This window comes from Drosophila nasuta, chromosome 2R, assembly GCF_023558535.2.
Source record: "Drosophila nasuta strain 15112-1781.00 chromosome 2R, ASM2355853v1, whole genome shotgun sequence".
NCBI classification, from domain to species: Eukaryota; Metazoa; Arthropoda; class Insecta; order Diptera; family Drosophilidae; genus Drosophila; species Drosophila nasuta.
In genome coordinates, this window is record NC_083456.1 from 25,148,171 (window position 1) to 25,175,114 (window position 26,944).

The 26,944-nt window shown below is 42.4% G+C and overlaps 2 protein-coding genes across 13 annotated transcripts in view; both read left to right on the forward strand.

Moving 5' to 3' along the window:
* Positions 1-26,944, forward strand: part of LOC132787025 (sterile alpha motif domain-containing protein 5) — a 168,139-nt gene that overhangs the window by 63,851 nt on the left and 77,344 nt on the right. Inside the window, exon 3 of one of the 8 annotated variants that reach the window (XM_060793870.1) lies at positions 3,944-4,855. The exons of the other annotated variants lie outside the window; for them this stretch is intronic. Within the exon in view, the coding sequence (XP_060649853.1) occupies positions 3,944-4,081 (138 nt within the window). The 3' untranslated portion in view covers positions 4,082-4,855. Of the gene's footprint in view, positions 1-3,943; positions 4,856-26,944 lie in introns of those variants that run through there. 8 annotated transcript variants of the gene reach the window in all.
* Positions 18,506-23,035, forward strand: LOC132784202 (poly(A) RNA polymerase gld-2 homolog A). Of its 5 annotated transcripts, none has more exons than XM_060789641.1 (4): positions 18,506-19,177; positions 19,226-21,280; positions 21,341-21,601; positions 21,653-23,035. In XM_060789641.1, exons 1-4 carry the CDS (start codon positions 18,935-18,937, stop codon positions 22,685-22,687), a joined length of 3,594 nt encoding a protein of 1,197 aa, XP_060645624.1. In that variant the 5' UTR covers positions 18,506-18,934; the 3' UTR covers positions 22,688-23,035. The 5 variants fall into 5 exon arrangements, with proteins under 5 accessions (XP_060645624.1, XP_060645625.1, XP_060645626.1 ...); XM_060789642.1 differs by having other exon boundaries at positions 19,235-21,280; XM_060789643.1 differs by having other exon boundaries at positions 19,238-21,280.

The following is a 26,944-nucleotide window of genomic DNA, read 5'->3' on the forward strand; positions in this document are numbered from 1 at the left end:
AATTTGGTTTCTCACCAGAAGAAAAGAATGTTTCGTCATGTGCTGCAAAGAAAAACAACAACAACAGTAAAATATCTGACATAAAATCAACTTATAAAAGATGCAAAAGAAGCGCAAAGTTACAAAGAGAAGCCGCAGCACACACACGGAACACACAGGGAAAAAATCAAGTATACGCAGCATCAGACAAATGTGGTGTGTGGTGGCAAGGCTATTTGTTGCATGATAGCAGCGCATATTTGTTGAAATTCCATAAACGCAAACGCAACACCGACGGCAGCAGCAGCAGCAGCACGTGTTTGGTTGCTGCAAATTGCATTTAAATGAAAGAAAGAAAAGGAGCAAGGTCTTTAAAGTGAGGCGGTCGCTGTTATTAAAAATTAAAGTTAAATGAGTTTGCTGTGTGTGGCAGTGGCAGTTGTTGCACTCACGGTGGTCGCCGCATGTCACGTCGAGTGCGGTTTATGCTGCTGTTGCAAATTCACCTTGAATGCACAGTCAGTCAGTCAGCGAAGCCAAGAGCCAGCTGATGCTGTGGCCAAAAAAACCGCAGTCGAAAAAAACGCAAAGAGAGAAGGAAGTAGAAAGAAAATGAAAATAACAACAAGAAATCTTGATGCAATTATTCATACTATATATATATGTGTATGTGTACTCGCAGCTAAGGTGAAGGTGCATGCAACGACAGGCGGCAACAGCTGGGGTGCAAGTGTAGAAGGAGGCGAGGCAAGGAGTCGACCAGAGCAGATTGCAATTGACTGACAGTTTTGCCTGCGTTTCGACTCCGCTTTAAATGCGAAATTCATTTGTCATGCTTATAATTGTCTCACTCGGCCAAATTGCAGTTTGGGGCAACAACAAAAAACACGAAGATTGGGGCCGGCAATTTTAATGAAATCGTTGTCAGTCGCCGAGACAGACAAGAGAAGTAGAGGGAGGATGAGGATGATTCAAGCTGGCTGCCAGCACGTAGTGCTCTTGGTACCTTTAGCATCTCCCTGTGTGGCTGCTGGACTGACTTTGGCTTTGGCTGCCCCGCAACGAATTGCTGTCAGTAATTATGCTTAATTTTTGGGCTGTTTGGTTTTCGTTTCGTTTTTGCAAACGCGCGCGCTTTTCGCAGTTCAAACATTTATTTTTATTTGCTCTCAACTCTGAAGATCAGCAAAAGTTCTTCGTTCTTTGTATTAAGTTGTTTGGCAGCTGCTGTTGCTGTGGCTGCTGTTGTGGCTGCTGCTGTTGCTGCTTTGTGTGCAGTTTTAAAATTGAATAATGAACGCCCATTTGCTTTTATGACATTTCGATAATGATGATTGTTCTGCCTTTTGTTGTGGCATTATCTTTATAAGGCAAACAAATTGTTGTTGCTTTCGTTGTTCTTATTGTTGTTGTTGTTGTTGTTGTTTTGCCGAGTAATTCAATGCGCTTGGGAGAAATCGTATAAATCTTGCACTTTAATTCCCAGGTCCCAGGTCTTGAAGTGAAGTCGCCATCGTTGTTGTTGCGGTTGCCGCAGATCAAAAGTGAACTAAAGTAAAACAAACTGAAATCGATCATGATTGAAATCGAGCAGAGGCCACAACAACACGCACAGCCTCGGACTGTGAGTGTGAGTGTGAGTGTGAGTGCCCCATTGCGGCAATGCCGAGTGTTTTGTGAAACATCAACATTTTGACAGGCACACAAATCCTCTTGAAATGAGATTTATAAAACACTGAGCAGACGCAGCATAAAAAATACACCAACAACAGCAACAAAATCAGAGAAATAAAGGAGAGAATGAGGGAAAAAAAAAAGCGCAAAGTCATTGTCAGCGTTGCGCTTGGCTGCGAAATCAGAAAAGCAAACAAAACAAAAGGTTCCACAGAATGCGGCATAGCTCAGCACTCTGCTGTGGCAACTTTAATGTGTAACATGTAGCCAGAGAGCTGTTGCTGCCTCATGTTGTCGCTGTCGTCGTCACCGTCGTAGTCGTCGTCGTCGTCGACGATGTTGCTCGTATTTATTTTCATTTTGAAGACATTGTAGTGTCATTTCAGCAACGACTTGTCCAGCCGACCGCAGCATGAAAAGCAAATAAAAACGAAGAAGACAACAACACACAAAAAGAAAAAAGCTACATGAGATGATGAGCGGCGGCCAAAACCGAAAACCAAAAACCAAGCCAAACCAATCCAAAACGAAGCGAAACGTTCCAACGAACTGATCCCAATCCGTGTAACAATTCAGCTCGCTGCAGCTTTTAATTAAGCCAAAGAGCAACTGGTTGCCAATGGAAGAATGGACACTGCAGCGAATGAAATGAGCAAAAAATACAACAACAACAACAACAACAAGAAAAAAAAAGGAAAAACAAAAATAATTTATCTGCGCGTAAGCCGCAAGTGTATCTGTATCTCTGCCTGTATCTGTATCTGTATCTCTAGCTGTATCTGTATCTGTAACTTGCAATATGTATCTGCTCGCTTGCCTTGTATTTGCTTTAAAGTCTCTCACGACTCGCTGCTGCTGCTGCTGTGGCTGCCCCGCTGAGCGTCAACACCCCAGCCACACAGTCACAGTCGCCGCTCGGTTATGGGACCCACTACTCAGCAGTGCCACACAGCACAGAGTTGCCTCTGCTGTAGCAGCAGTCGAGGCAGCAGCAGCATCACGTTCATGCGTGTCCACATTTTTTTGTGCCTTGGCTGCGTTTTGTTCGTTTTTATGGCAATAATTGCAACTTGATGACTTAATTGCGGATGCAACTTGTTTTCCAACCTCCCGAGCCAAAACTCTCGGCGAGGAGTGGCCGCGTATGGCGGCGTATGGCCTGGAAATTGAATTTTTCCACCTGGTATACGCGAGGCGCGCTTTTAAGCAGGATATGCTTTCATTATTATAGATACGATAGCAATGCGATGTGGCAGCGGCAGCGTCGGCAGTCGACGATGTAATTTTCCCCATTGCATAAGCAAATAAAATTTCATTAATTTATGATTGCCAGCGGCTGCCAAGACACACACACACACACACACACACACAGAGAACCACAGCATCACCAACCGCAGTCACCTTCTCTCCTCTTTGCAGTCTACAACTTTAGTTGTTGCCATCAGGTCCATTAGTTGGAGTTCAGTTTGGAGTTTCAAGTTATTTTTATAAACGCAGCAACGTGACATTTATGCGAGTGTTCATGTAAATGATTATTACGTGCCGACTAAGTCCCCTCTGCCTCTCCCTCCCCCCTTCTTGAGAGTTGTTTGCAAAGTAGATTTCATGATTTATTGCCAGCTGTGCACTGAGAGTGCAGTGTTGTGTTCTTTAGTGTTGTGTCTAGCCTGTCAGTCGCACACTGTCTGTCTGTCTGTCCGTCCGTCCGTCTGGCATTGCCAAAGTAATTTTATGTTTAATTAAAAAGAATTCCGCCTTGATGGGCATTTTTTTTTTGTTGTTGTGCTGTGTCTTATTTATATTTAATAATAGTTAACATGATTTCTCAAGTTGCCTGTGCACGACTTTGATGTTGTTCGCTCGCTGCGTGGGCAATATTCAAATCAGTTTGACATGAGTTGCAGTTTCCAAAAGATTGAATTGCCTCTTGTTAGACATGCGATATTGCCTCAAGGGGGGGGAAACTCAGGTAGAGAAGAGGCAGAGAGAGAGAGAGAGAGAGAGTTGTTCAGGCGCGAAGATGATCAGCGCTCTGACACATTGAATTATCATAAGCCCATAAGCCATAAGCAGGAAATTGCGATTATAAATTTACATAATTTGTGGTATTAGAAAAGTTTTACCGCATTGATTACAATTATGAACTGAAATTGAGTTGAAACTTTAAACTAAACTGAATTTAATTGCCCTCTTTGTAAAGCCATTAAATTGCAATAAAATTAACAGAGAGAACCTCATTTGATTTACCATTTAATTAACATTTTTCTTGTATACCTTATTCTCATTTCAGGTAAGTTGTCTGGCTCACAAACAAGTTCATATCCGCCATAAAAATCGAAACGTTTTGTCTCTGACGTGGGTTCAACATTTAAACGTATGTATTTGTATTTATGTATTTGTGTCTGTATCAAGCAGTAAGTGGCATTAACTGTTCAAATGTTCAACTGCAACTGCAACAACAAGCAAACAAAAAAAAAATTGATAAGGGCCCGCCCCGGCTTCGTATGCAGTTTAAAAACTCATTTAGTGTCCAATCAAGCGGCCATAAAATAAAGTCAATAAATCAAGCATAAAAGTAACAAATGCACAGCCAACACTCACGATAACGCACACACACACACACACACACACATGCCACACACTCACACACACTCAGACTGAGAATGATATACAATATGCAGCGCTGCATTTCAATAAAATTCGATACGTTTTGGGGCATGGCCTGGGCCATTGGGATCGGGATTGGAATCGAATCGAGCAACAGCAACCGCAGCAGCAGCATGGGCATGGGGTCTCCCTCTTAGTCTCGGATCGCTTCAGTTGAGTTTGGGGCACTTCCTTATCAAGGTGTGATGATCACTTGCGTGCCAGCGGCGCCTGACTTGCATTTCAGACGCGTCTCAACAACGTTTGCTCTCCAGAATCAATAAAAATAAATCGAAATGTCAAAGGCGCTGCATGTTTTTGGTAATAAGTGTGGGGTCCCGCAGCTCCACATCCCCATCGAGAGTACCATATGAGATACAAACGGAAAAGAATAAAAAACAACCAAAAACAACACGAAAACTGTAAATGACATTGTGGACAGTTTTCGAGCTTTGTACTATAGAAAAATTCATTGGAACTCGTTGGAAGAATTAACATACGAGCAATAAAGTTAAATACTAGACTACACTGAACAAAATCAAATTATGTTCTAAAATGAAATGCTTCAAATAAATAAGAATTAATAAAAAGTTCTTTTAAATTATTAAATATAATTATGACAGATAATTTAAAAGTTTCTAAAGAAATTTAAAACATTGGCTACACTGATTAAAAGAAAATCAAATGAAACAAATTCAAAAATGCTTCAAAAAATTTAAAAGAAAAAAACTCAACTCGACTGTTTTATAGGTATTATTAATAAAATCATAAAATATACCAAAAATACTAAAATATGCCGAATGTGATTGTTGGTATATCAATATACTGTTATATTAAAAATATACCATAAAGTCCGAAATATACCAAAATGTCAATCAAAAACGGTTTTTAAGTGATCGCAACCAAATTTTCAGTATTCATTAAACTGTTTTATATAAATATTCATTATTTATATAAACAAATAAAAATCTTTCATCATTTTCATAAATATACACATTATTTTAGACACATTCATCATTATAATGTTTGACACTTTAATGCTCATATCGGTCAAATCAGTAGTAAAGATGTAATCTTTTGGCTATCGAATGATTTATTATGCATTTTCTGTCGGTGTGTTTTGCATATTAATTTCGTAGCACACGAAATTACGCGGCTTTAAGATATTGAATTACATAAGGTTGAGCCGCAAAAGGCGAAAGAAATATCAAAAAAATCACTTGAGCACGATTCAGAAACAGAGAGCGGGGAGATTCGAAAATCAACAATCAATTGAATGTGCGCATAAATTTTCAAAATGAGAAATGTGACACAGCAGCAGCGACAGCAGGAAAGAAAGAAAGAAAGAAAAAAAAAGAAGTGGAATCGTGTGGCTGCCGCTTGCTGTTGCCACATATTGTGGCCATGGCCAGCGGGTGGGCAACCACAGCAATGGCAACAGCAACAGCAGAGAGACTTGACTCAGAATCCAGTTCTGAAGATTGCATTGGGCCTATCCACAAATTGCTCGTGTTCAGCCTTTAAATCGTTTTACGTAGTTTTCGAGACAAGTCCACGGTAAATGTTCGCCAAATGTGGCGCTGTTTGTAAATCACGCACGCTGCCACGTTGCACGCAACCTCAGTTGCTGCTGCAGCGATGCGTCGATCGATTGGCCAACTCAGACAGACAGACGGAGAGTGAGAGAGGGAGACAGCTGCAGCTTGTGTCAGTCGGTTTGGCCAAGTATGTTAATCTTGGTACGCCTGACTAAGTCGGATGCAGCCAAAGCTTGCCACACTTGCCCCACCTCGAGCAGCTGCTTAAATTTATGCGCTGTTCAAACGGCGCGTAATAAATTTGTTTGCTCTTCAACTGTGCGCGCGCATGTTCATTGAATTTGTTGCCGTTGCCGTTTGCTGTGGCTCAACGCTATCCAATACAAATCCGTATTAAGTCACGCCCCTCACTCCCTCCTCTCGCTCCTCACTCTTCCGACTTGTTTCTACAATTCCAAAATCCCGCCAACGGCCACTTCATTTTGTAGCTTTTAACAGCATTTCAGCATTCTTCTGTATTTGTTTATCTAAACGTTTTATTCATTTCTCGCTCTGTCGCTCTCTCACTCCGTCTGTCTGTCTGTCTGTCCATCTGTCTGTGTGGCTTCTGCCTGCTGGCTTCGTGTCCTACCTTGGCCTTATCTTTCACTCTCTGTGGGCACAATTCGTGGCTGCTGTTCGCTGCTCGCCTGGCGGCCTAATTGATGCGCTGTGTTCAACTCCGCGCTGCTCTGCTCTGCGCTGTGCTGCGCATGCGCAACATTCACACTTTGCCTTTCTGCAACAGCCACAAGTTGGAAGCTGCTGCTGCAAGCTGTAAGCTGCAAGCCGCTGCCATCTCAGTGCGCCATCTTCAGTTGATTGCACATTTTATTTGCGCATTTATTTGCATATTTTCTCACACGGCAGTCGCTGTCTTCTCTTTTGGCTTAACTTGTTTGCTTTTCTTTTAAGCGCAATGCAATTCAATTGTCTGCTTTACTTTTTTTTGTCTGTTCTGTTTTGTTTATTGGAGGGTTTTTTTTGTCTTTTTTGTATTCGTTTCGTTTGTTTGTTTTGTTTGTTTCTCATGTTTGCCGCTGCCGCCTCTTAATAGTTCATTTAGTTTGCATTTTTATGAAGTCTTTGTGTGGGTTGTGTAATAAATTTAACTCAAGTTTATTTATGTGCCATCCTCAAGACATTTATCACTCAATTTGAAGGCGTAATTGGGCGCAAAGCGACAGCTTCAACCAGCAGAAGGCTGTTGAAGGAGGAGGCTGTTGCTGCATGCCACAGGAGCTCACCGTTGGCAGCTGTTGCATATTTTGCATATCGTTATGCGAGTTGTTGTCGATTGTCGTTTCTTCTTTGATTGCCATTCCCCAATGTAGAATGGGGGGCCAAGTAACTCACTGACTGACTGACTGACTGACTGATGGACGCCAAATGTGTGCGATGTTGTCAACGACAATGACCAAATTTGGAACTCTCCACACACACACACACACACTGCCACACAAATCGAGCTGTCGACTGTCAAACTCCAACTGCGTGGGACACTTTTCGCTGATGGCCCAAACGATTGGCATTGTCATTATTTAATTGAATTTAATGCAAATTTAAAGCAACCTTTTTTTGCATATTACATTCGACAGTGAAGCAGATAAGGATCAGAAAAATGTCTGTGAAATATTTTTGAAATATTTTCTCTTCTAGCGAATGTCTACTGTATTGTATTACATGTAATTGCATTTCCCACTCTGTGGAGATTATTCAATTATGTAACTGAATTGTACATTTTGCAATTTGATTTCGCACAAACAATTCACAAATTCGAAATTCGCATTCGTGGTTGTTTGGGCATGAAAAGGCAGTCGCCGAAAATTAAGAACCCATTCAGACAGAAATCGAACAACAACAACGACAACGACGACGACTGCCAAAAAAGAGCCCCAAGAGTTGCCTCAAATAGTATAGTAGTAGATACGATTCTGAATGTGAATAACAATTGTTGTTGTTGTTGGGGGAGAGTTTTCGACAGTTTTTCCACCTGTTTTCAATCACGAAAATTCAAATGCTAGAACAATAGTTGGTTGGTTGGTTGCTGCTGTTGCTGCTTCTCGATGGTGGTTGCTTTTGCTGCATTGCAAATGTTGTTAGCAATCACACTATTAAACAATAAATAAGCAATTTGTGCAACAAAAGCGCTGGAAGGGGGCCAAAAATGCTAAAATGCCACAAAAGTGTTGAGCACACATTTTGTAATTTCATTTCATTATGCCACCAAAAAGTCGAGCTGTTGTTGATGGATAGATGGATGGATGGATGGACAAATGGCTGACTGACTGGTTGACTTGGCACTCGGCTGCTGTTAGTGATCAGCACGTCCCTGTTCCTTCTTAATTTATCCCTGTTGCTGCTGTTACTCTTTTTTTTCAAGTGTCTCACTCTTTTTTCCTAAATTCTACCTTTCGCGCTGGCATTTGTGTTGCTGTCTGATTGCCCGCAAAAGGCAGCGCCAACAAACAACCAAAAAAAAAAGAGTAGAGTGAAAAAATCGAATTTCCCGTGCGGACTGATTCGATTTGGCGTTGCAATTTCACGCTGTGTTATTGCAAAGTGGCCCCTGCAAAATGGCCAAAACTCGCTCTATCTCTCTCTCTAAAAATTTGGCAATTTTTGGGCGAAAAAACACAATGGGGCAGCGAACAAAACGTTTGGCGAGTCTCGAGTATAGCCCCCAAAAATCTCATTTAGTGACGAATTAAGCGCCAAAACAGACAGGCGATTCAGTATGTCAGACAAGCAACATGGACGAGACGAGTGCCAGACCAACCAACCAGCCAACAACCAACAACCAGCAACCATCGAGAGCTGTGGGCCTTGGCCCTGGCGCATTGTCAAGTGCAGGAGGCATGAAAACCCAATTGCAACATGGCGAACAAAACGAACAAAACTCTCTGCTCCGCTATCTATGACCAGTCATCGATTGCTTTTCTCTTACTCTCTCTATCTCTATCTCTCGCTGTGTTTGGCCATTGTTCACCCGTTTTTCTAACGGCCTTTAACGCCATTTTGCCAGCGAGTCAGCGCAACTCATTCACGCCATTGTAGAGCCAAAAACGGTGGCTCACATTTTGACAGATTGTCTGCAAGGGCAAGTGCAATATTAGAACATGATTTATTTATGCAATTTTTAGCATAAACTCTCCTTTCGCTCCCGCTCTCCTCTCCTCTCTGCCATTGGCATTTGTCTATCATTTTGGCACTGGCTAACAATTTGTTTGTCTGTCTGACTGTGCTGAAATGCAATGCAACCGAGAGAGAGAGAGGAGCAACAGCATCCCCTGTGGCCATGGCAGAAGTGTCGGCACGTCAATTTGTTTGTCTGGCTGTCTGCTCTCAACTCCCCAACTCTCCTTCTCTCTCTTTGAGTTTGAAATTATGATATGTGCAGCGAATGGTGCGGGTTCGAATGGATTGTGGCTAATAAGTGTGCGCCACAGTATGAGTTCATTTCTGGCAATTAGTGGACAGACAGAACACGAATCTATGTCCAAATGCTGCTGCACTATGCTGATTGTCGAAAACCTGGTGCTTGAGTAATGAATTGTGGTCAAAGGTAGACGCGATGTGATGCTATCAGCTAGTGCCGAGATATAATCCCAGATATTTGCTACAATTCACAGACAACTGTGAAATACAGACAGAGTCTCTTAACGCAATCAGCCCCCAAAGCAATAAAATGCATAATCAGCATATCTTTTTTTTTTCCTCCCATTTTTTATGGCTGGCAATAGATATGCAAAAAAAAAGAGAGAGAAACGCAATGCGAGAATGAAATAAATGAGGCACATTATAAATGCAAAAGTACATGCTAACTACAACAATTATCCTTAATGTTGCCAGCAACTATGAACGCCATTAGGGGCGATTCTCCTTCACCCTCCCTCCTTCTCTCCATCGATGCCGTCCAGCTGTGTGCCAACAACGTCCTGCCAACAGCTTCCAACAACCAATTCAACGTTGATCATTTGCGAGAAAGAAATTCAAATTAAAATGCTTCGAATGCTATGCAAAAATAGTTTCAATTTTGTGCCAACGCGGAATGCTCATTACTCATCTGTAGGAGGAGGGAATGGGGAGAGTAAGAACTTTGGTAGCGAGGTGAAAAATTACACAACAAAAAAAAAAAGAAGAAATATAAAAGATAAAAGATAAAGCGAAATATGCAGCCATCGAAATAAAGACATTCAAAGCGAGTCGAATCTGAATCGATGATGGTCATTCGCTGTTGAGGAAATTGCAGTTAATTATCAGTGAACAATTTTCAATTGAAAACGCCTGGCGCATATTGATTTACGCGCTTCATAAATGCTGGACAAACGCTGCTTAACAAGGTGAGCAGCGAAACGAAAGTTGCACGCGATCATCACGTGCAGCCCTCGCTCGGTATTTTGTAATCTGAATCCACACACTGCAAGTAAGCAGCTGGACATGCGGTTTGCATTCCCTTTTCATATACATACACAACACAACACAACACACACACTCAGTCATTTTTCAATTATGTTATTAAAACAAGGCGCCGCACTTGCCACCAACAGTAGCAAGCGGCAACTCGACTGTGGCAACATTGCGTGTTTAAATGTTTTAAGCATTTCGGTTTATCGGAAAATACACAAACACAGCACAGCAGCGAAGAGAGTGAGAAAGTGCTCATAAATGCAGCAAACAAACATGGAAATTCAATTATGAATACTTAGAAGGTTAAAGCACCCGGTCACCCTTCACTCCCTTCCCCTCCTTCAAGCTTCCACTCCCCCTTCGTTATGTTCTGTGTCTTGTGTTGCGTCCACTATTTGCCACGTATGAAAATCAACGACTGGTGTAAGCCAAGTCTGTGGCTTAAGGCAATTTGCATGTGCAAATATTGCAAATCTATTCGAACGAGACTATCATTTGGATTCGAGTGTGTTCTGAGTGTTGTGAGTGTCAGTGTGAGTGTGAGTGCGAAAGCATTCGCACAGACGTCTAATTATGTCGAGCAAAGTTGCAAACAAATTTTGCGCCCGTCATGTTGCCTGGCTGAAAATAAAAATAAATATTTACATTCCATTTGGCAAAACTGCGCGCAAAGGAAAATTGTGCGTAAAAAGCGTTGGCATATTTGTTAACCTCAAGCAACACAGAACGCAGAGTCGGAGAGTCGAGAACCGAGAATCGAAAGCAAAGCAAACCGTAACCCAAACTCCAAAAGCCGCCAGACAAAATCGATTACCAACTGATTGACTGTATGTTCCTATGATGATGATGATAATGATATTGAAGGGGAAGAGGAAGAGAAATGGTGTTCGCAACTTGCAGCTTCAACTTCAGTTTAAAATGGTAATTGACTTTTTCGCGTAACCGCAATGTGTTGGTAAACTTGTTGCCATGTCTCTATATACATATACGTATCTCTATCTATATCTATGTCCATATGCAAGCTTGTATGCGGTGGTATGTGTCCCTGATGTGCAATAATGCGCTGGCATCAGCAAAAGGCAACTCGAAATGCAATTTCACAAAATGCTTGCATAAGCCAAGGCGCATCGCCTGCTGCTGCTGCTGCTGCTGCTGCTCCACAATGTCATATTAGAGTTTATCAACTGGCAGAGCTATGAAAATTTAGAGGCAACTACGAGACAGAGGGAGGGATGGAGGGGGAAAGCAAGTTGCAGCAACTGGCAGACGCTTGCGACAAGGCTGCAATTTTCAATTTCGCGCACACTTTGCACAGATAATAGAAATTTCTTTCTTTCTTTCCTCTGCTTGCTGCTGCCGCATCTGCTTCCATTTATTGACACAAATCGCAAACGCATTTGACATAAGTGCCGTCCAACAGCAGCCAGCTTGCCTCATCCTTCTCCCCCTCCTCTTGTCTGTAAGTTGCAACAAAATTTAGGTTATGAGTAGCTAAATGACAACACTTTGTACTCATTTCACTTTACTTTTACTTCTCTCCCACTTTGTTGCATTTCTCGACTGCACTATTTTTTTGTTTGAAATTTACGATGGATTCAGTAATCTGTAAGCTGCTTAAGCAGTTAAGGAAACTGGACAATGAATGTCGAAAGTTTGGTTTTAGCAAGTACAAACATTATTGAATCTAACTGCCATTTGTGTAAGGAAATGAGAATGGATGAAGACATTTTGTTGAAATTTAAGCACTCTGCTGAAATTTGTTTACACTTTAGAGAAAAGTGAAGAGTAGAGTTGTAAAAGAGTGTAGATAAATATATTACACAAATTTGGTGATACTTTTTAGTAACATTTTAAAACTTTTTCTTTTTGTTATATATGGATGTTATAAAGTTACATATAATGGCAAGACTTTTCTATAATTTCATCTTAATATATATGAATTTATACAAATATTTCAATAATAAAGCAAATTTAAGTGGCTAAAACAAAGATTTTACTCAATATAAATGAAAGATGAGAGCGAATTTAGTGATTGCAAGAAAGCATATAGAAATATATTCAATACTTTTTAGTCCAACTTCAAATCAAGTAATTCAAATTATAATACTAAAAGTAGTTTAAACTTCCTTTGCACTTCATATAAATACATGTTAAGAGCTCTTTCTGTCAGATCAGCCAATTTCCCATATTCAAATCCCTATTTCGATTACTTCCTATTCCCATCATCACTTGAGTTGCTATTTGCTATTACGACTAATCAATAGCTAGTCACTCAGTGTAGTAAGTATATTTGTTTGTGCCCCTGTGCCACATTTTGCTGATTAGCTTCTCAGCTGGCAATGCAATCGGTCTTCTGTCCGATGGCCCCACAGCCACTTAGAATCGAGAGATGACTGGAGGGAGAGAAAGAGAGAGAGTGGGATGGCGAAGCCCAACAATGAAATATATTTTTAATCAAGCCAAATCGAATTCAAGGCAATACACCGGTGCCTCATTATTTAGGCAAATGTGCAGCCATTAACTACAGTGCGTTGCCCACTCTCTAAGGGGGAGAGTTTGAGCTTCAGAGTTTGAGTTTGAGTTTTAGGGCCGAAAATGTTGACCCAACACAAAAACGGCAAATTGACAAATGTGGCCACTTAATGTGCTACAGAGGGCAAATGTTAAACAATTTTCTGTTATTTTGTATGCCAAAAATACAAACTAATTAATATGAGAGACGTCGAGGGACGTTTGTTGTTGTCGATGTTGCCACATCACCATGTTGCCACATGGGCCGTCGCTTTGGCACGCATTGAATTTTATTTGATTTTGTAAAAATTTAATTTCGACAAGGAATTCTTGACAGCAAACAGCAACAGAAGCGGCAGCAAGGAGCAACATCAACACTAGGCGGCAATTTCTCAATGTTGTGTCGGCGAAGAAAATGAAATGAATGAGCCTCAGCTCAGCGATGAGCCACTGAGTGAGTGAGTGAGTGAGTGAATGAATGAATGACTGCCTGGCTGGCTGACTGACTGAGTGACTGACTTGCCTGACTCGGCTGACTTCCTTCAGTTTGTTAAGGGAATTTTGCATTTTGTTTGAATTATTGCCTTCATTAAGATTGCGTTGTTGATTTCTTCCTTCTTCTTGGCTTCTTTCTTGTATTTGTTGTTGTTGTTGTTTTTAATACTTCTCTCGTCACAGGCTGCTGGCAGTCGCAACATGAGCGACAGCGTGATTTCCATCCGTTACCCTCTTCCCTACCTTTCCGCTGCTGCTGTTGTTGTTGTGCACACCTAGGCGCCCTACCACCACGCCCCCTTCCGTCCGCTACTTTTCTTGAGCCACTGTGTGTGACTGCACTTGACAATAAATTTTATTGTAGCGTCTACGCACAGCGACAACGACGTCGACGTTTGGCTGTCTTTGTTGGTATTTTTAGCTTAATTGAGAATGAAGATCGGAGCGGGAGATGTTTTCTGCTGTGTTTTTCTTTTCTTATTTTCATGTGCTGACATGTGACGCAGCCCCAGTTGAGGGGAGGTTGAGGCCACCCCACGTGCTGTCTTACAGTTAATTGTGCGAAATTCATTCATATGGAAAATTTGCCAGACTGTAACCATTGAAGTCATAATTATGCGATTGTACAGGTCGCAATTTGCCTAGGCAACTCATGGGAGTTAGTCGCTATGACGAAATTAGACTAGCATCATTTCAGAAAAAACTACAACTACTATTACTATCTAATTAACTACAAGTTGTAATTAAAGGTATTTGTTTATTCTTCAGTATAGTAATGTGTAGTATTATTGAAGAGTTCTTTATTATAGAGCTATTCACAAGAACTAGAGCTTTAACTACTTATTAATCTTTTGAATTACTCACTACATAAACAACTAATCGTTTACCTTTAACTACTCGTTATAGTTACTTGAACTGTTCGCTACCCGCTCTTAACCTAACTTCATATTTTCCTTATGAAGTACTTCGCTCTGACTTGTTATTCTTTTTAATAACTTGTTACAAAGATACCTAATCGCTCTCGCTCTCGTTGCTTTTCTCGCTATATATGAGTAGATCGCTGTTCACTCTCGCTCTTAATACTCGTTGCTACTCTTAATTTCTCGCTACATATATCGCCGTTCACTCTCGCTCTAACTTCTCGCTACTCTACTAAATTACTCGCTACATAGATATCTCTTCGCTTTCACTCCAACTGTTCGTTTCTCATAAAACTACTCGCTACATTAACTCGCTTTATTGTTTACTCGCAGCCAAAAGCTTTGTTACCTCCTCATAGCTCATTCTATTTGGAAATGCAAATAATATTCGCCCTCATGCAACTGCAATTCCCCTTCCATTGTTTATCTTTCGACTGCTAATCAATATACCGCATTCTCTCGCTACTGTTTCGCTGAACTAGCGGCAACAACTCGTTGGCAAAACTATGCTCGATATTCGCTATTCAGCTGCCTCGCTATTTGTTTTGCATAATTAAAATTCATGCTATATTTCATGCTAGTCTTGGCAATTTCACTTTCTTTCTTTTTTTACTTTTTTTGCTGGCTTTATGCGCAGTTACAGCTGCTGCTGGTGCTTCTGCTGCTCCTGTGTTTGACTCGCTCTCAACTCATATTCCGTCAATAGGCCGCCGGGCATTGCGAAGGGAAAACTTTCCAAATTTAACGCTCTGCACAATGGGTCTTAGGTTTGGTTAAGCATTTTCCTTTTGGCTTCCATTCTGTTATGTTGTTTTTTTCTTCGTTTTTCGTTTTTTTTTTCTGCAAGTCGTAGTTACAACAAACAGCAGAACAATTACAACTAGCGACTCCTCGGGCAGCAGCTGACCTGAGTTGAGCTGGGAAGTGGAAGTGGAAATGGAAATGGAAGTTGGGAGGAGCTGAGCTTATGCAAACAGGAAATGCATAATGAACACGCGGCACACAGTCCGGCTTTAGCTGCGGCGGCACACTGACTCACTCCGGCCAAAAATTGTAAACGCTTCTGCGACTGCGACTCCAACTCTGACTCTGACTCTGACTACGACTACGGTTACGACTCTGACTGGCTTTCATTCATTTTTGAGCGGTTTCGTGGTTAACAAGCGCTTCCTTATCCTTATTATTTTAATGCCTGCGGCAGCATTTCATCTTACTTACTTCTTTCTTTTTTTTTTTTGTTGCCCAACTTTCTTGCTTTCTTTCGTTCTGCTTCTTTTTTTTTTGTAGCAATTTCCATGGCATTTTCCATGCGCCTGTGTGTTGCTTAAATATTTTCAACTACCTCACGTAGAGTCTACTAGTTCAAAATGTTCTCGTTGTTGTTGTTGTTGCTGTTGTGGAGTGTGTCTGTCTGTATTCTCTGGGCTTTGTGCGCATAATTGGGGTTAACTACGGCCAGGTGCGATGACGATGACGACGGCGACGGCGACGTCGACGGTGCAGTTATGCCCCGGACCCAATTCCGGACTCCTGATTCTTCGTACTCCTTTGGCCAGGAAGCGCCTGGCATGATGCCGTCCATTGTGTGTGCGGCCCAAAGTGTGCTAAAAAAGGAAAAGTAAAAAATTTTTGCCGCACTTATAAATTGTCGGGTCTAAAGTTGTGCTTTCATTATTATTATTACCACTACTACCACTATAATGATATCGCTCTCGTTTCTTTTGGCTAGACTTCGCAGCGTGCAATTAACGCGAGGGAATTGAAAAGTGAAAATTGCAGTTGAGCCTAAAACAATTTTCATATTCAAAAAGTTGACACGCAAATTGAGAAATTCAATTTAAAAAAGTTTTTTTTTTCTGTGCTCTTTCATTCACTTTTGCCACCCACAAAAGTGGAAAATGCTGTTGAATAAGAGGTGGAGGCGTGGCTGTGTTGACACGGCACACACACACACGTGCCAACATCAACTCTCATCTCTCAGGCATTCTGTTTTTCCATACGAGAGGGAAGAGAGAGAGAGAGGTGCGAGGCCTGGGCTCATCATCAATTCAGTTGATAATTATTTTTACGCGACGCAGCAAGTGCATTAAAAAATGCAAATGGCAACACTTTGCCACTTTGATGGCCTCTCTGCCTTGTGTTGCCAGTGTTGTCACGTTGCTGTTTTATTAATTTATTAAATTAAAAAAACAAAACTCGCTCAAAAGGCACAACGACGACGACAGCAGCAGCGAGTGGAAAACTCACTGCCATTCGCAGTCAGCATTCGCATCTGTAATTGTAAATTTATGAGGCGGCTCACAGCACAGCACAGAGAAAAAAGAAAACAAAATGTATATGGACTGGTCCAGTAAAGTGTTCTGGAACTGGAGTTGCTTCAGCTGGGCGCACTGTCAATCGTGTGGCATGAATTATTAATTATTTGATTTTTCACACACACACAAATACAAACACAATCACATACGCTTTCCTCTCTCTCTCTCTCTCTCTTTTTTGCTGCTGCAGTGTTGCATTGCGGCAAATGGTCAGTTGGCTGTCAGTTGACGCCAATTTTGACAGGCCTCATTTTGACATGCACGAAAAAAATGGAAAAGAAAGAAGAACAAACGAAACATTTTCCCTAATGAAATTATTAACCAAAATGCGCAGAAATTTTAGCTCAAAGCTCTTGCTGCTGATTGCTAATAAAAGCGAAATTAGCTTAATCTAATTACCTGTCACACATTATTTCAGACAGTCTCTCTCGCTTCTTAGATCAAAATACGAAAATTTCGAATTCAGCTGCCTCGATTTTTCTTTCACTTTTTTTTTTTTTTTTGTTGGTTGCACCCCCAAGGGGCCCATGGGCAAAGATTGCTAGGTAGATCGACAGAAAGTAAGTATAGAACAACCCTGTGGTTGCCCTGCTCTACCAACATTCTACTTTTGCCCTCAGTGTTCTCCTCTTACTTATTTATTGTGCGTGCTCTGGGGAAATGCCAACTGTGTGGAGGAAAAGCTGTGCACATATTTTGCCATTTGCACAGCGTTGTGTTCTGTTGTGTTGTGTCTCTCTGCCTGAATTATTCAGTGCAGAATCGATAAGGTTGTTGCCCAACACAAAACCAATGGCATCTTTTCAGCTTACTGCTGACAGTTTATTTGGCAAATTGCTTTGGCATGTGTAATATGAAACTTTTACTTGGCTAATTTTTAGTTTTTGCCCAATGAGTCACAGTTACAGTCTTTTCCTCTCAGTGTGGCAAATCGAAAATCTGAAACACGCGTCAAGCATTGCAGCAGCTGAAATTGAGGTGGAGGAAAGGACCAAAAGCCATGCCCACTAATCTGCCATGACTCATGAGATTTTTGCAGCCACCCCTTTGAACATAATTCAAAAATATAAAATAAAAAAAAACCGAAATGTTTTGAAATCTAATTAGAATATGTGCGACCCGTATCTGAATATATGCACGTCTATCGAGTACTCTCTCTCTTTCTGGTATCTCTCAATCTCTATGCGAAATTGTACTTAATTCTCGAGGTTGCTCATTTCATATGCTCAACGCATCTGGCCGCATCCTTAGACCAGGACCAAGACCAGGACCAAAGAGAACACTGAAAATTGCCAATGGCTGCTGCTGTGTGCGAGACGGGCGCCTGTGCGTCTGGGCAATAAATTTGATTTGTTTCAAATTACAGCCAAAAAGCAATGAACAATTTTATTTTCAGTTTTTTGTGTTGTTGCTTTGGCTGCATTTTGTTAAGCCGCCAAATCGAATCTTACTTGTGGTTACTCTCTGCGGGCAATTTTCATAATTTACATAAGCAAATCAAATTGTAAATGGAATTTGTGAGCGAGTGTGTGTATGCGTATGTGTGTGTGTGGAGCTCCATTGCTGAAGAAGCTGGCTTTCATGGGGAGAAATGGAACTATGTTGAGTGTTTGACGTAGATTTACCATTCGCTTTCGCATTTTGCTTTCATGCCACAAATTGTGTCAGCTTTAGCTACACTTTTGTTGTACGTTATGTGTGCTTGCTTTGTGTGTCTTTTGTTGTCGATGCGCCAAAGAATTTGGCTCAAGAGATGCTTTACTTTGCTTTAGAAAAATATTACAAAAATAAAGGTAAAGGAGAAGGGAATGCAAGCAGTGGAAAGTCTAGAATTCTCTGCAGACGTGCTTTATGTGTTATCGATAAAGTTTAACGGGAATTTTCCAACACTCATCTTTAAGCTGTCAAATTAATAACTTTGTCATTGACTTTGACAAATGTCAATTAAAAAATTTTTCCTTCGCGTGTGATTGCAGTGCAAATCTGTAAATTAAAAAAAAAACTATTAAAAAAGTGTATCAAGTGTTTAAACAATGCGATGCTCAAAGCAAATGTCAACAAATAAATACACAACTTGAATTAAATGTTCTTTTATATTTGCATTTTTTTGTATGTTTTATTCGGTGAAATTCAGTGTGCGTGTGAGAAAGTGAAGCAAAGTGCGAACTTCTTTATATACGTATATAGAATCGTGTGACATTTGAGTCGTAGGGCTCCAGGCTAGGCGTTACGTTTGCTGTCACGGTATTTGCTCATTTTTTTGATGAACATAAAGAACACACAAGCCTAGAGCAATTTGGTTAAGCACACGATCGCGCATTAGATTCTCTATAGCATTTTGACTTTTGTTTTTGGCATTTGGCAACCTATATGTATTTGTAATTGGAATTGTGCCGCATTGGTAGCAATGTCAACGGCGCTGGCAACGGCAGCAAGTGCAACTAGCACGGCGACCACAACAACACAAACAGCAACAACAACAACAACAACGCCCGCCGAAGAGGAACAGCAACAGCAGACGCCACCAACAGTAACAGCAACAGTAGCGGCAGCAACCATGTTGCTAGAACCTTTAGCATTGCCACAGCACATGGAGCAATCCACATCGATGGAGCAGCTGGCCGAGTTGGTTGACAGCGAGGAAAACAATGTAAGCAGCAACCTTAATGCTAAACTGCCAGCTGAAATGTCAACACAGCCTTCGCAGCAGCAGCAGCAACCAGAACAAGAGCAACAGGAACTCGACTCGGATGACGGCATCGAGTACCTCGATCCCAATGAGTTTCCACTGCCGGGCACACGACGCCACAAGAAGAAACTAGTGCACAAGACGATCACCCAAACGTATCCACGTCCGCCCGGTGGCTACAAGTACTCGATGGGTTTCCTCTACAGCATCGGCAGCCACATGGCTGGCATCACGCTCGACATACCAACGCCCACATCGATAATGCCGCGCATGTTGCGCACGTTGCCGCCGCCGCCGCCGCCGCCTCCATCGCAGTTGCCGCTAATGCCATCGGGCGTGGCGAATGTGGTACGTTCGGGCGTTCAATCGCCAGGTAATGCTAATCAAACACATCGTTTCGGGGGCGCTGCTGTGGCCGCTGCGGCAGCAGCAGCAGCAGCGGCGGCAGCTGCAGCCGCCGCAGCGGCAGCAACGGGCAATGCGAATCTATCGCCGCAGCAATTCCTCTGTCCGGCGGGCTACGGCAGCAGCACGCAGCGACGTCTGTGGCATGCCGAGAATGCGGTCTGGCAATTCGACCGCAACTATCCGTACAACCAGGGCTATGCCTCATCCTATGGCATACCGATGGTGCCGCTGGGCTTCGAGCAGCATCCGTATGGCGCTCAGCGTTTCATGTACTCCAGCTACTACAATCAGGCGGTGCCACGCGGGGGTGGAGGAGGAGGAGGTGCAAGTGGAGGCGGTGCCAGCTATCGTCATGTGGCGCCTAATTTGCCAGTCGTAGCGGAGCAGCAGCAGCAACAACAGTCGCCGAATGCCGAGCAGCATCCACATCCGGAGGCCTTCGCTGACTACGCGAATTTGGATCCGCGTTTTGCACGCGGCGCCACTGCAGCTCAAGTCAGGGAACGCTTTGGACCCGCACGCCATGCAAATGCAGCGATGACGTTTCCCCGCGAAACCAAAACGTTCTACAACAGCAGCACAGGGAATGTGACTGTCGGTGCACCGGGCACAAGGATACGCCATCCATTCGATCCACGCAGCGGACTGCAGCGTGGCAATCCCAATGTGCCCCAAACTGTGGCACTCGAACAGCTGAACATGAATATGCAACGACGTGGCAGCAATCAGCCAAGTGGCAGCGCCGCGCAATCAACTTCAGCTGGAAGGCATTTGAAACGCTCCAAGAGTCAGCTGGTGAACACGAATAGTTCCAACTCCTCCGGTTCGGAATCTCTGAATTCTGCCAAAGTGGAGCAGCCAGAGAACAACAACAATGTGACGCCCATTTATCACAATCCGCAGCGCAGTTATCGCAATCGACAGCGGTATGCAGCTGCCAACCAGCAACAGTTGCAACAACAGCAACAACAACAACACATGGCCAACTATCAGCCAGGAGTGCGTCGCTTGAGCAAGGCGCAAGAGTTGCGACAACAGCAACACTCACGTTGCTACAACTCCACGCAACTGGAGCATGTGGATTATGCCACCAATGGAACGTTGTATGAGACGGAACTATCCGAGCAGGATGCTTTGGTCTTGGCAGCTGCAGCAAGCAGCGGCACCTCGGATGCCGATCTGCCACAAGATTCGGACTTTGTGGCTGGCGCTGTGGGCATCTCAACATCAGTAACAGCAGGTGACTATTCCTCCGAGGCCGATCCACATGGACATTCGCAGCACACTGGCTCCATTTCGGGTGACTTTGATGGTTTGTCCTATGTCAGCTTGGCTCCCAGTTCGCCCAGCGACAGCGCAGAGAGCGAGCAAAGCGATGCTTCGTTGGAGTCGATGGTTTCGAAGATTACAATGAGCTGTGTGGCAATGGCAACAAGTGCACAGTTGCCGGACTTGAAGGGTCCAAATCTTGTGCCTTTTGGAGATATGCATTATCTGAAGGAAGCGGAACGTAAATCTAGTCAAGGACTGAAGAATGGCTTGAAGTGCACATCGCACTGTTGTGGCGATATGCTGGGAGAGTTGAAGCCTCAACAGCAAGCAGAAGGCGAAGAGAATGAAGCTACCGCATTGGCCAGCAGAGGTGGCATTATTAAGGTAACAGATATTGGCTCAAAGCGTGCCACAACTTTACCACATCTAAACTTCCTCTGGCAGGAGGAATTCCTCGATGACAATCAACCGCTTTCGCTGCAGAATCGTTATTTGCATGAGTTCTTTGGCTACACACCTGCAGATCGCTTTCTCACTCGAGCCAAGCTGGTGGAGATGAAGCGTCCGCCCATCTCGGTGGCCAGTCGCAGCAAGTGGGATTCTCTAACGCAATCGATTTGGCAAAAGTTTCTTGCCGCCCAGCAGACGAAACAAATCTACAAGACGAAGATGCGTCTCTGGCGTTTCATTTATAAGGTGACGATGGTAAGTTTGTGAGTGCGCAGCACTAATTAACTGACTGATAACATTTCGCAGGCTGTGTATCCACGCTATGGTCTCTACTTGGTGGGTTCGTCCATCTCGTACTTTGGCTCCAAGTGCTCGGACATGGACATTTGCATGTTGGCCTGCACGAATCCGAACATTGATCCACGCATGGAGGCCGTCTATCATTTGCAGTTGATGCGCGAAATGTTGAATGCCACCGAACAGTTTCAGGAATTCAATTTGATCGAGGCTCGTGTGCCGATTTTACGCTTCACAGATCGTCGCCATCGTGTCGAGGTCGATATCAATTTCAACAATTCGGTGGGAATACGCAACACTCACTTGTTGTATTGCTATTCGCAGCTGGAGTGGCGATTGCGTCCCATGGCTTTGACCATCAAACAGTGGGCTCAGCATCATAACATCAACAATGCCAAGAATATGACAATCTCCAGCTACTCCTTGATGTTGATGGTTATACACTTTCTTCAAGCAGGTGTCAATCCTCCCGTGTTGCCGTGTCTGCATAAAATGTACCCGGAAAAGTTTAGCATACTGCAGCCCACGGATTTCGGATATGTGGACATGAATGAGATAATGCCGCCATATCAATCGGAGAACACACAATCGCTGGGTGAACTGTTGCTCAATTTTCTGCATTATTACAGCATCTTTGAGTATGGTAAGTTTGCCATCTCGATACGTGTGGGCGGCGTATTGCCCGTGGAGACTTGTCGCGCCTCGAAGGCGGTGAAGAATGATATTCATCAGTGGAACGAACTGTGCATCGAGGAGCCCTTCGATCTCACCAATACAGCGCGTTCGGTTTACGATCCCGAGACCTTCGATCGCATACGTTCGATCTTTATGACCTCATATCGTCGCCTGGAGTCAACTCGCAATTTGCACTCGATTTTCGAGGGTTACGAAGGACCCGCCATACAGACAATGCAGCTGACTGAGAACTCGGACTTGGAGCTAGGCGGTGGCAAGGCGGCGAGTGGCGCCTCCTCGAAGTCAGAGAGTGCACAGCCATCGCCTAGGCGTATGGTGGACAAGGCCACTACGGCTATTTGGAAGTGATATCAATCAGAAGGTGGAAGTGATTGCCGAGGAGGAACAGCAGCAAGAGTTGCAGTTGCAGTTGGCCAAGAGCAAGAGTTCGCGTCTCAACAAATAAACCAATTGCAAACACTCAACAGTCAAAAAAAAGAGAAAAGGAAAGCAGCAGACACAATCATCAGCTTTGTTGTAGATTAGATCAGAAGAATTTAGCAATAGTTTTATCAGAGAAACATTCAAAAAAGATAGACAAAAAAGCTAGAAAGGTAGAGAAAGAAAAAAAAAACATTTAGACAGATAGAATTTAGATGCAGTATTTTTAGTTTTAGTTTAGTTGAGCTCTAAATCCTAATCGATAGTCCACAAATACAACAACAGAACAGAAAACACTGCTCAGCCTTGCACTGGATTAACACCTTTAAATTTTACGTTGGACACTTGACATTCACTGCACCATTTACACCAACAATTCCTTGACCCAAAAAAAATAATGAAAATAGAGGTCATCATGAAAAAAAAAATGCATTAAAAACTTGCCAAAAAAATTTAAAAATGCCCCTAAAAAAAGAAAAAAAAATGAAATAGGAGTATAGACAAAAAAAAACACCAATATATATACAAAACTCACATCGATATGTTGTGACGAACACCACGAGGTTCTACTCATCTAAGCCTACTCTGTCTAGCTAACTTGCCGGCTCAGTTCAGGGCTGGGGTGGGTCTTTGGCTTCGACTGGGTAGTAAGTCATCATAAATTAAAGTGTAGACAGAGTGTAATACCAGGGGAGAGGGACAGTACTCATTTCGCATTATCTCAAACGCTCGCACATCTAGTGCCCAATCAAAATTAAAAGTTTAACGCCTCATTGTTTTCTTCTCCATAATATTCAGTATTTTAATACACATACTTCATTTTGTTTATAAAAATTATCTCTAATTAACAATAGTGCTTGATTTATCGAGCTATTATTTATCGTTACGTTAATCTGTTTTGTTTAAATATTTGTCTTCATGACTTAATAATACGAAAAATATACCAACACGGAACACACGGAATTGAAAGCCTCACAATCACAACCCCAATCAACTATAAATACAGTCACGGCTATGCCGTACTTACGCACTTTCCATCGAAGTTAGCAGGCCTGATAACCGATGAATCCGTCGTAGCATATATGATTGTTGATGATAGCTGTTAAAGATGATAAAAGGTTATGGTTATCAGGCTATCAATCCCTATGTACCCATGTTGGCTGTGTGAAAAGTCGAAAAAATGAGTTAGTTGATCTGACAAGTACTATTTACAAATTCAATTTAATTTTTCAAGTATTCAAACCATGTTGGCACTTTTAGTGCATTTTACGAACGAAAACAATCCAATGCAGATGGTGCTGGCGGGTTTTGTGTGGAGCCGTAGATCTCTCGCCGGAAGATCTACGCTCCTTTGAACGTCTCTAGTATCGCCTTCGCTTAGCCGCTATCGAATACCGTTTGATAATCTGCAGCGAAGATTCGCTGCCGCAAGATTATCGCCTTATTCCCACTCTAGCCGGTTGTTTGCAGCGAGGTTCGCCGCCTTCACCCAAAACTCCCTTAGGCTTGCAGGTTAGGGTGAATATCCGCGTGCGCTTCACTAGTTGCACTTGTTCAACAAAAGGGGGGGGAGACGAGGATCGCAATGTGCAACACCTATTCCACTCTAAGGAGGGTCTAGCGGGTGCAATTGCCAGAGGTATGGCCAATAAGCTGCATAAAATAGCATTTTTACTGCAAGGTCTAATCAGATGGACACTACTTACCAATCAGTGGCAAAGAGAAAATTTAGCAATTCTAAATTCTCTATTAGAGCCGGCCAATCCAAGTTGGCGACAAAAGAAAACCTTGGATGCCAAAATTGTTGGCTTTCCTTTCTTGGTTGCAGTATTATTTTAAATTTATTTTTGCAATTTTTCTTTGCAAATTTTTGGTCTGATGTAATAATGCTCTCAGTGAAAAAAGTGCATAAGTGAAGATGGCTGCCCTTAGTGAGTACTCAAAGCATCTCTGTGTGGATCAAGGCGATACTTACTACCCGTTCGATAAACTCAACAGTTGAACTATGCTAAGTGGAGTTGCCAACTTAATTAAGGCTTTGGCGCATCAGCTGATGCTTTGATTTGTGACAATCAGATGTTTATTTTTTTTGCAACTTTAATTTAGACAACTACCTCACAACAGCAGATTTTAATCGAGAGTTCAATCGAAGACGTAAAATCTGAAAGAAGGTAGTTACTCTTTGAATTCCACAAGTCTTTAGCATGAAATTGACCAATTTCCTTGCCCTCTAAATTTTCTAATAGGTATAAGGCCTGTCCAATTTTTCGCTTTACTCGTGCCTTAAGGCCGACTGGTGCAAGCTTAGCGTTGAAATTGTTTGCCATATTGCTCAGTGCCCAGTTACGCTTAATTACTGTCTGGCCAACTTCAAAGGTTCGTTCTTTAGTACGAAAGTTATACGATCTCTGATTCTTTTCATATGCCTTTTTCAGATATTTGTGAATATCAGCACGGATTTTAGAAAATTTGTCAGCACGATCGAGTCGAGCAGTTCCTTCACTTAAGAGATTCAAATTTTTAAGTACTGTGTAGTCTTTACCATGCGTCATCATATGTTGTCCAAATACAACATAGTACGGTGACGCGCCTATCGATTGATGTATGTTATTGCGTAGAGCACAATTGATACTGCTAACATATATATCCCATTCTCGCTGGTCTGATCGAATAAATGATCTTAACGCCGCATTAATGGATCTATTGACTCTTTCAGCTGCATTACTTTGAGGGAATATGCTCCAGTGAACATGTGTTTGATACCATACGAAGACAAAAATGCAGCGAATTCTCGGCTTTTAAACTGAGTGCCGTTGTCGCTGATTATGAACTCTGGTGTGCCAAAACAGTTAAATACAGTGTTGCGCAAGTGATCAATGATTATTAAAGTCGAAAATTTCTTAACTGGTATAAGAAATGTGAATTTTGAAAGATGATCCAGGATGATAAAAATTCCAATATTACCAAGTTTTGAGCGTGGAAACGGACCTATGAAATCTATGTAGAGTCTTTGAAATACTCGCTCACTAATTGTTTGAATACCCATTGGCGGCTTTAGATTTTGTGTCGGGTATTTTGAGGTTTGACATATTTCGCATTTGCTAATAAAGTCTCGCACTTCCACTACCATTCGTGGCCAATAAAAATGCCTACGAATGCGTTCTAGACACTTCGCTGTGCCGCAATGTGCTGACGTTGGGGTACAATGAGCTGAAACTATCACCGAATTTCTGAGAGATGTAGGGACGTACAGTTTCCAGCCATCGCCAATATCTTCGCTGACGTCGGAAGGCAATACTGCTCTGTAATATAAATATCCGTCTATGATTTTGAAATCCGGAAGATTGGATTTGCTCATCTTCTCTTTTAACTCGACATAATCACTTTCGAGAAATGCATCCGAGTTTAAATCTATCTCTGGTAGTATTTCGAGCTCAACAACATCTACATTTTCTTCGAATGCTCTGGAAAGAGTGTCAGCGACTACATTTTGACTGCCCTTTCGATGTTCGATCTGAAAATCCATTCCTTGTAGCTTTAACGCCCACCGAGCAAGTCTGCCATGAAGGTCTGTTTGATTCATCAACCATTTCAGACTTGCATGATCGGTTATAACTTTGAATGATTGGCCTTCTATATACATACGGAATCGCTTAATGGCTAATACAACTGCCAAGCATTCTAATTCCGTTGTAGAATAATTTCGTTGTGCTTTGTTCAACTTTTTCGACATATATGCAATGGGTAGTTCGTTGCCTTCTGCATCAAGTTGAGCTAATACGGCGCCGATGCCATATGTTGAAGCGTCACATTGCACTATGAATGGCAACTCATAGTTGGGATGACGCAAAAACGGAGCAGCACATAGTCTATGTTTTATTGCTTCGAACGCATGTTGGGCCTCTTCATTCCATTCAAATTTCTTTCCTTTTAGCAGCTCTGTTAGTTCAAAGATGACCGTTGAGTACTGGGGAATAAAACGCTGGTACCAACCAGTCATGCCCAGGAATCGTCTCAGTTGGCGTCTGGACTGTGGCACCGGAAATTCGGAAACGGCTTGCACTTTCATTGGATTTACTCGAAGTGTGCCTTCTCCTACTACATGGCCTAAGTAATCTACTTCTCGTATTCCAAACTGACTTTTGGTAACATTTATTGTTAGTCCGCTTTTCGTAATCTATTTGC

What these genes read in the sequence shown, in the direction of transcription:
- LOC132784202 (XM_060789638.1), top strand. Translation starts at nt 18,935, where the DNA reads ATGTCAACGGCGCTGGCAACGGCAGCAAGTGCAACTAGCACGGCGACC. An exon ending in GCAGAGGTGGCATTATTAAG is followed by an intron (nt 21,281 to 21,340) that starts GTAACAGATATT and finishes TTCCTCTGGCAG; the next exon opens with GAGGAATTCCTCGATGACAA. An exon ending in TCATTTATAAGGTGACGATG is followed by an intron (nt 21,602 to 21,652) that starts GTAAGTTTGTGA and finishes AACATTTCGCAG; the next exon opens with GCTGTGTATCCACGCTATGG.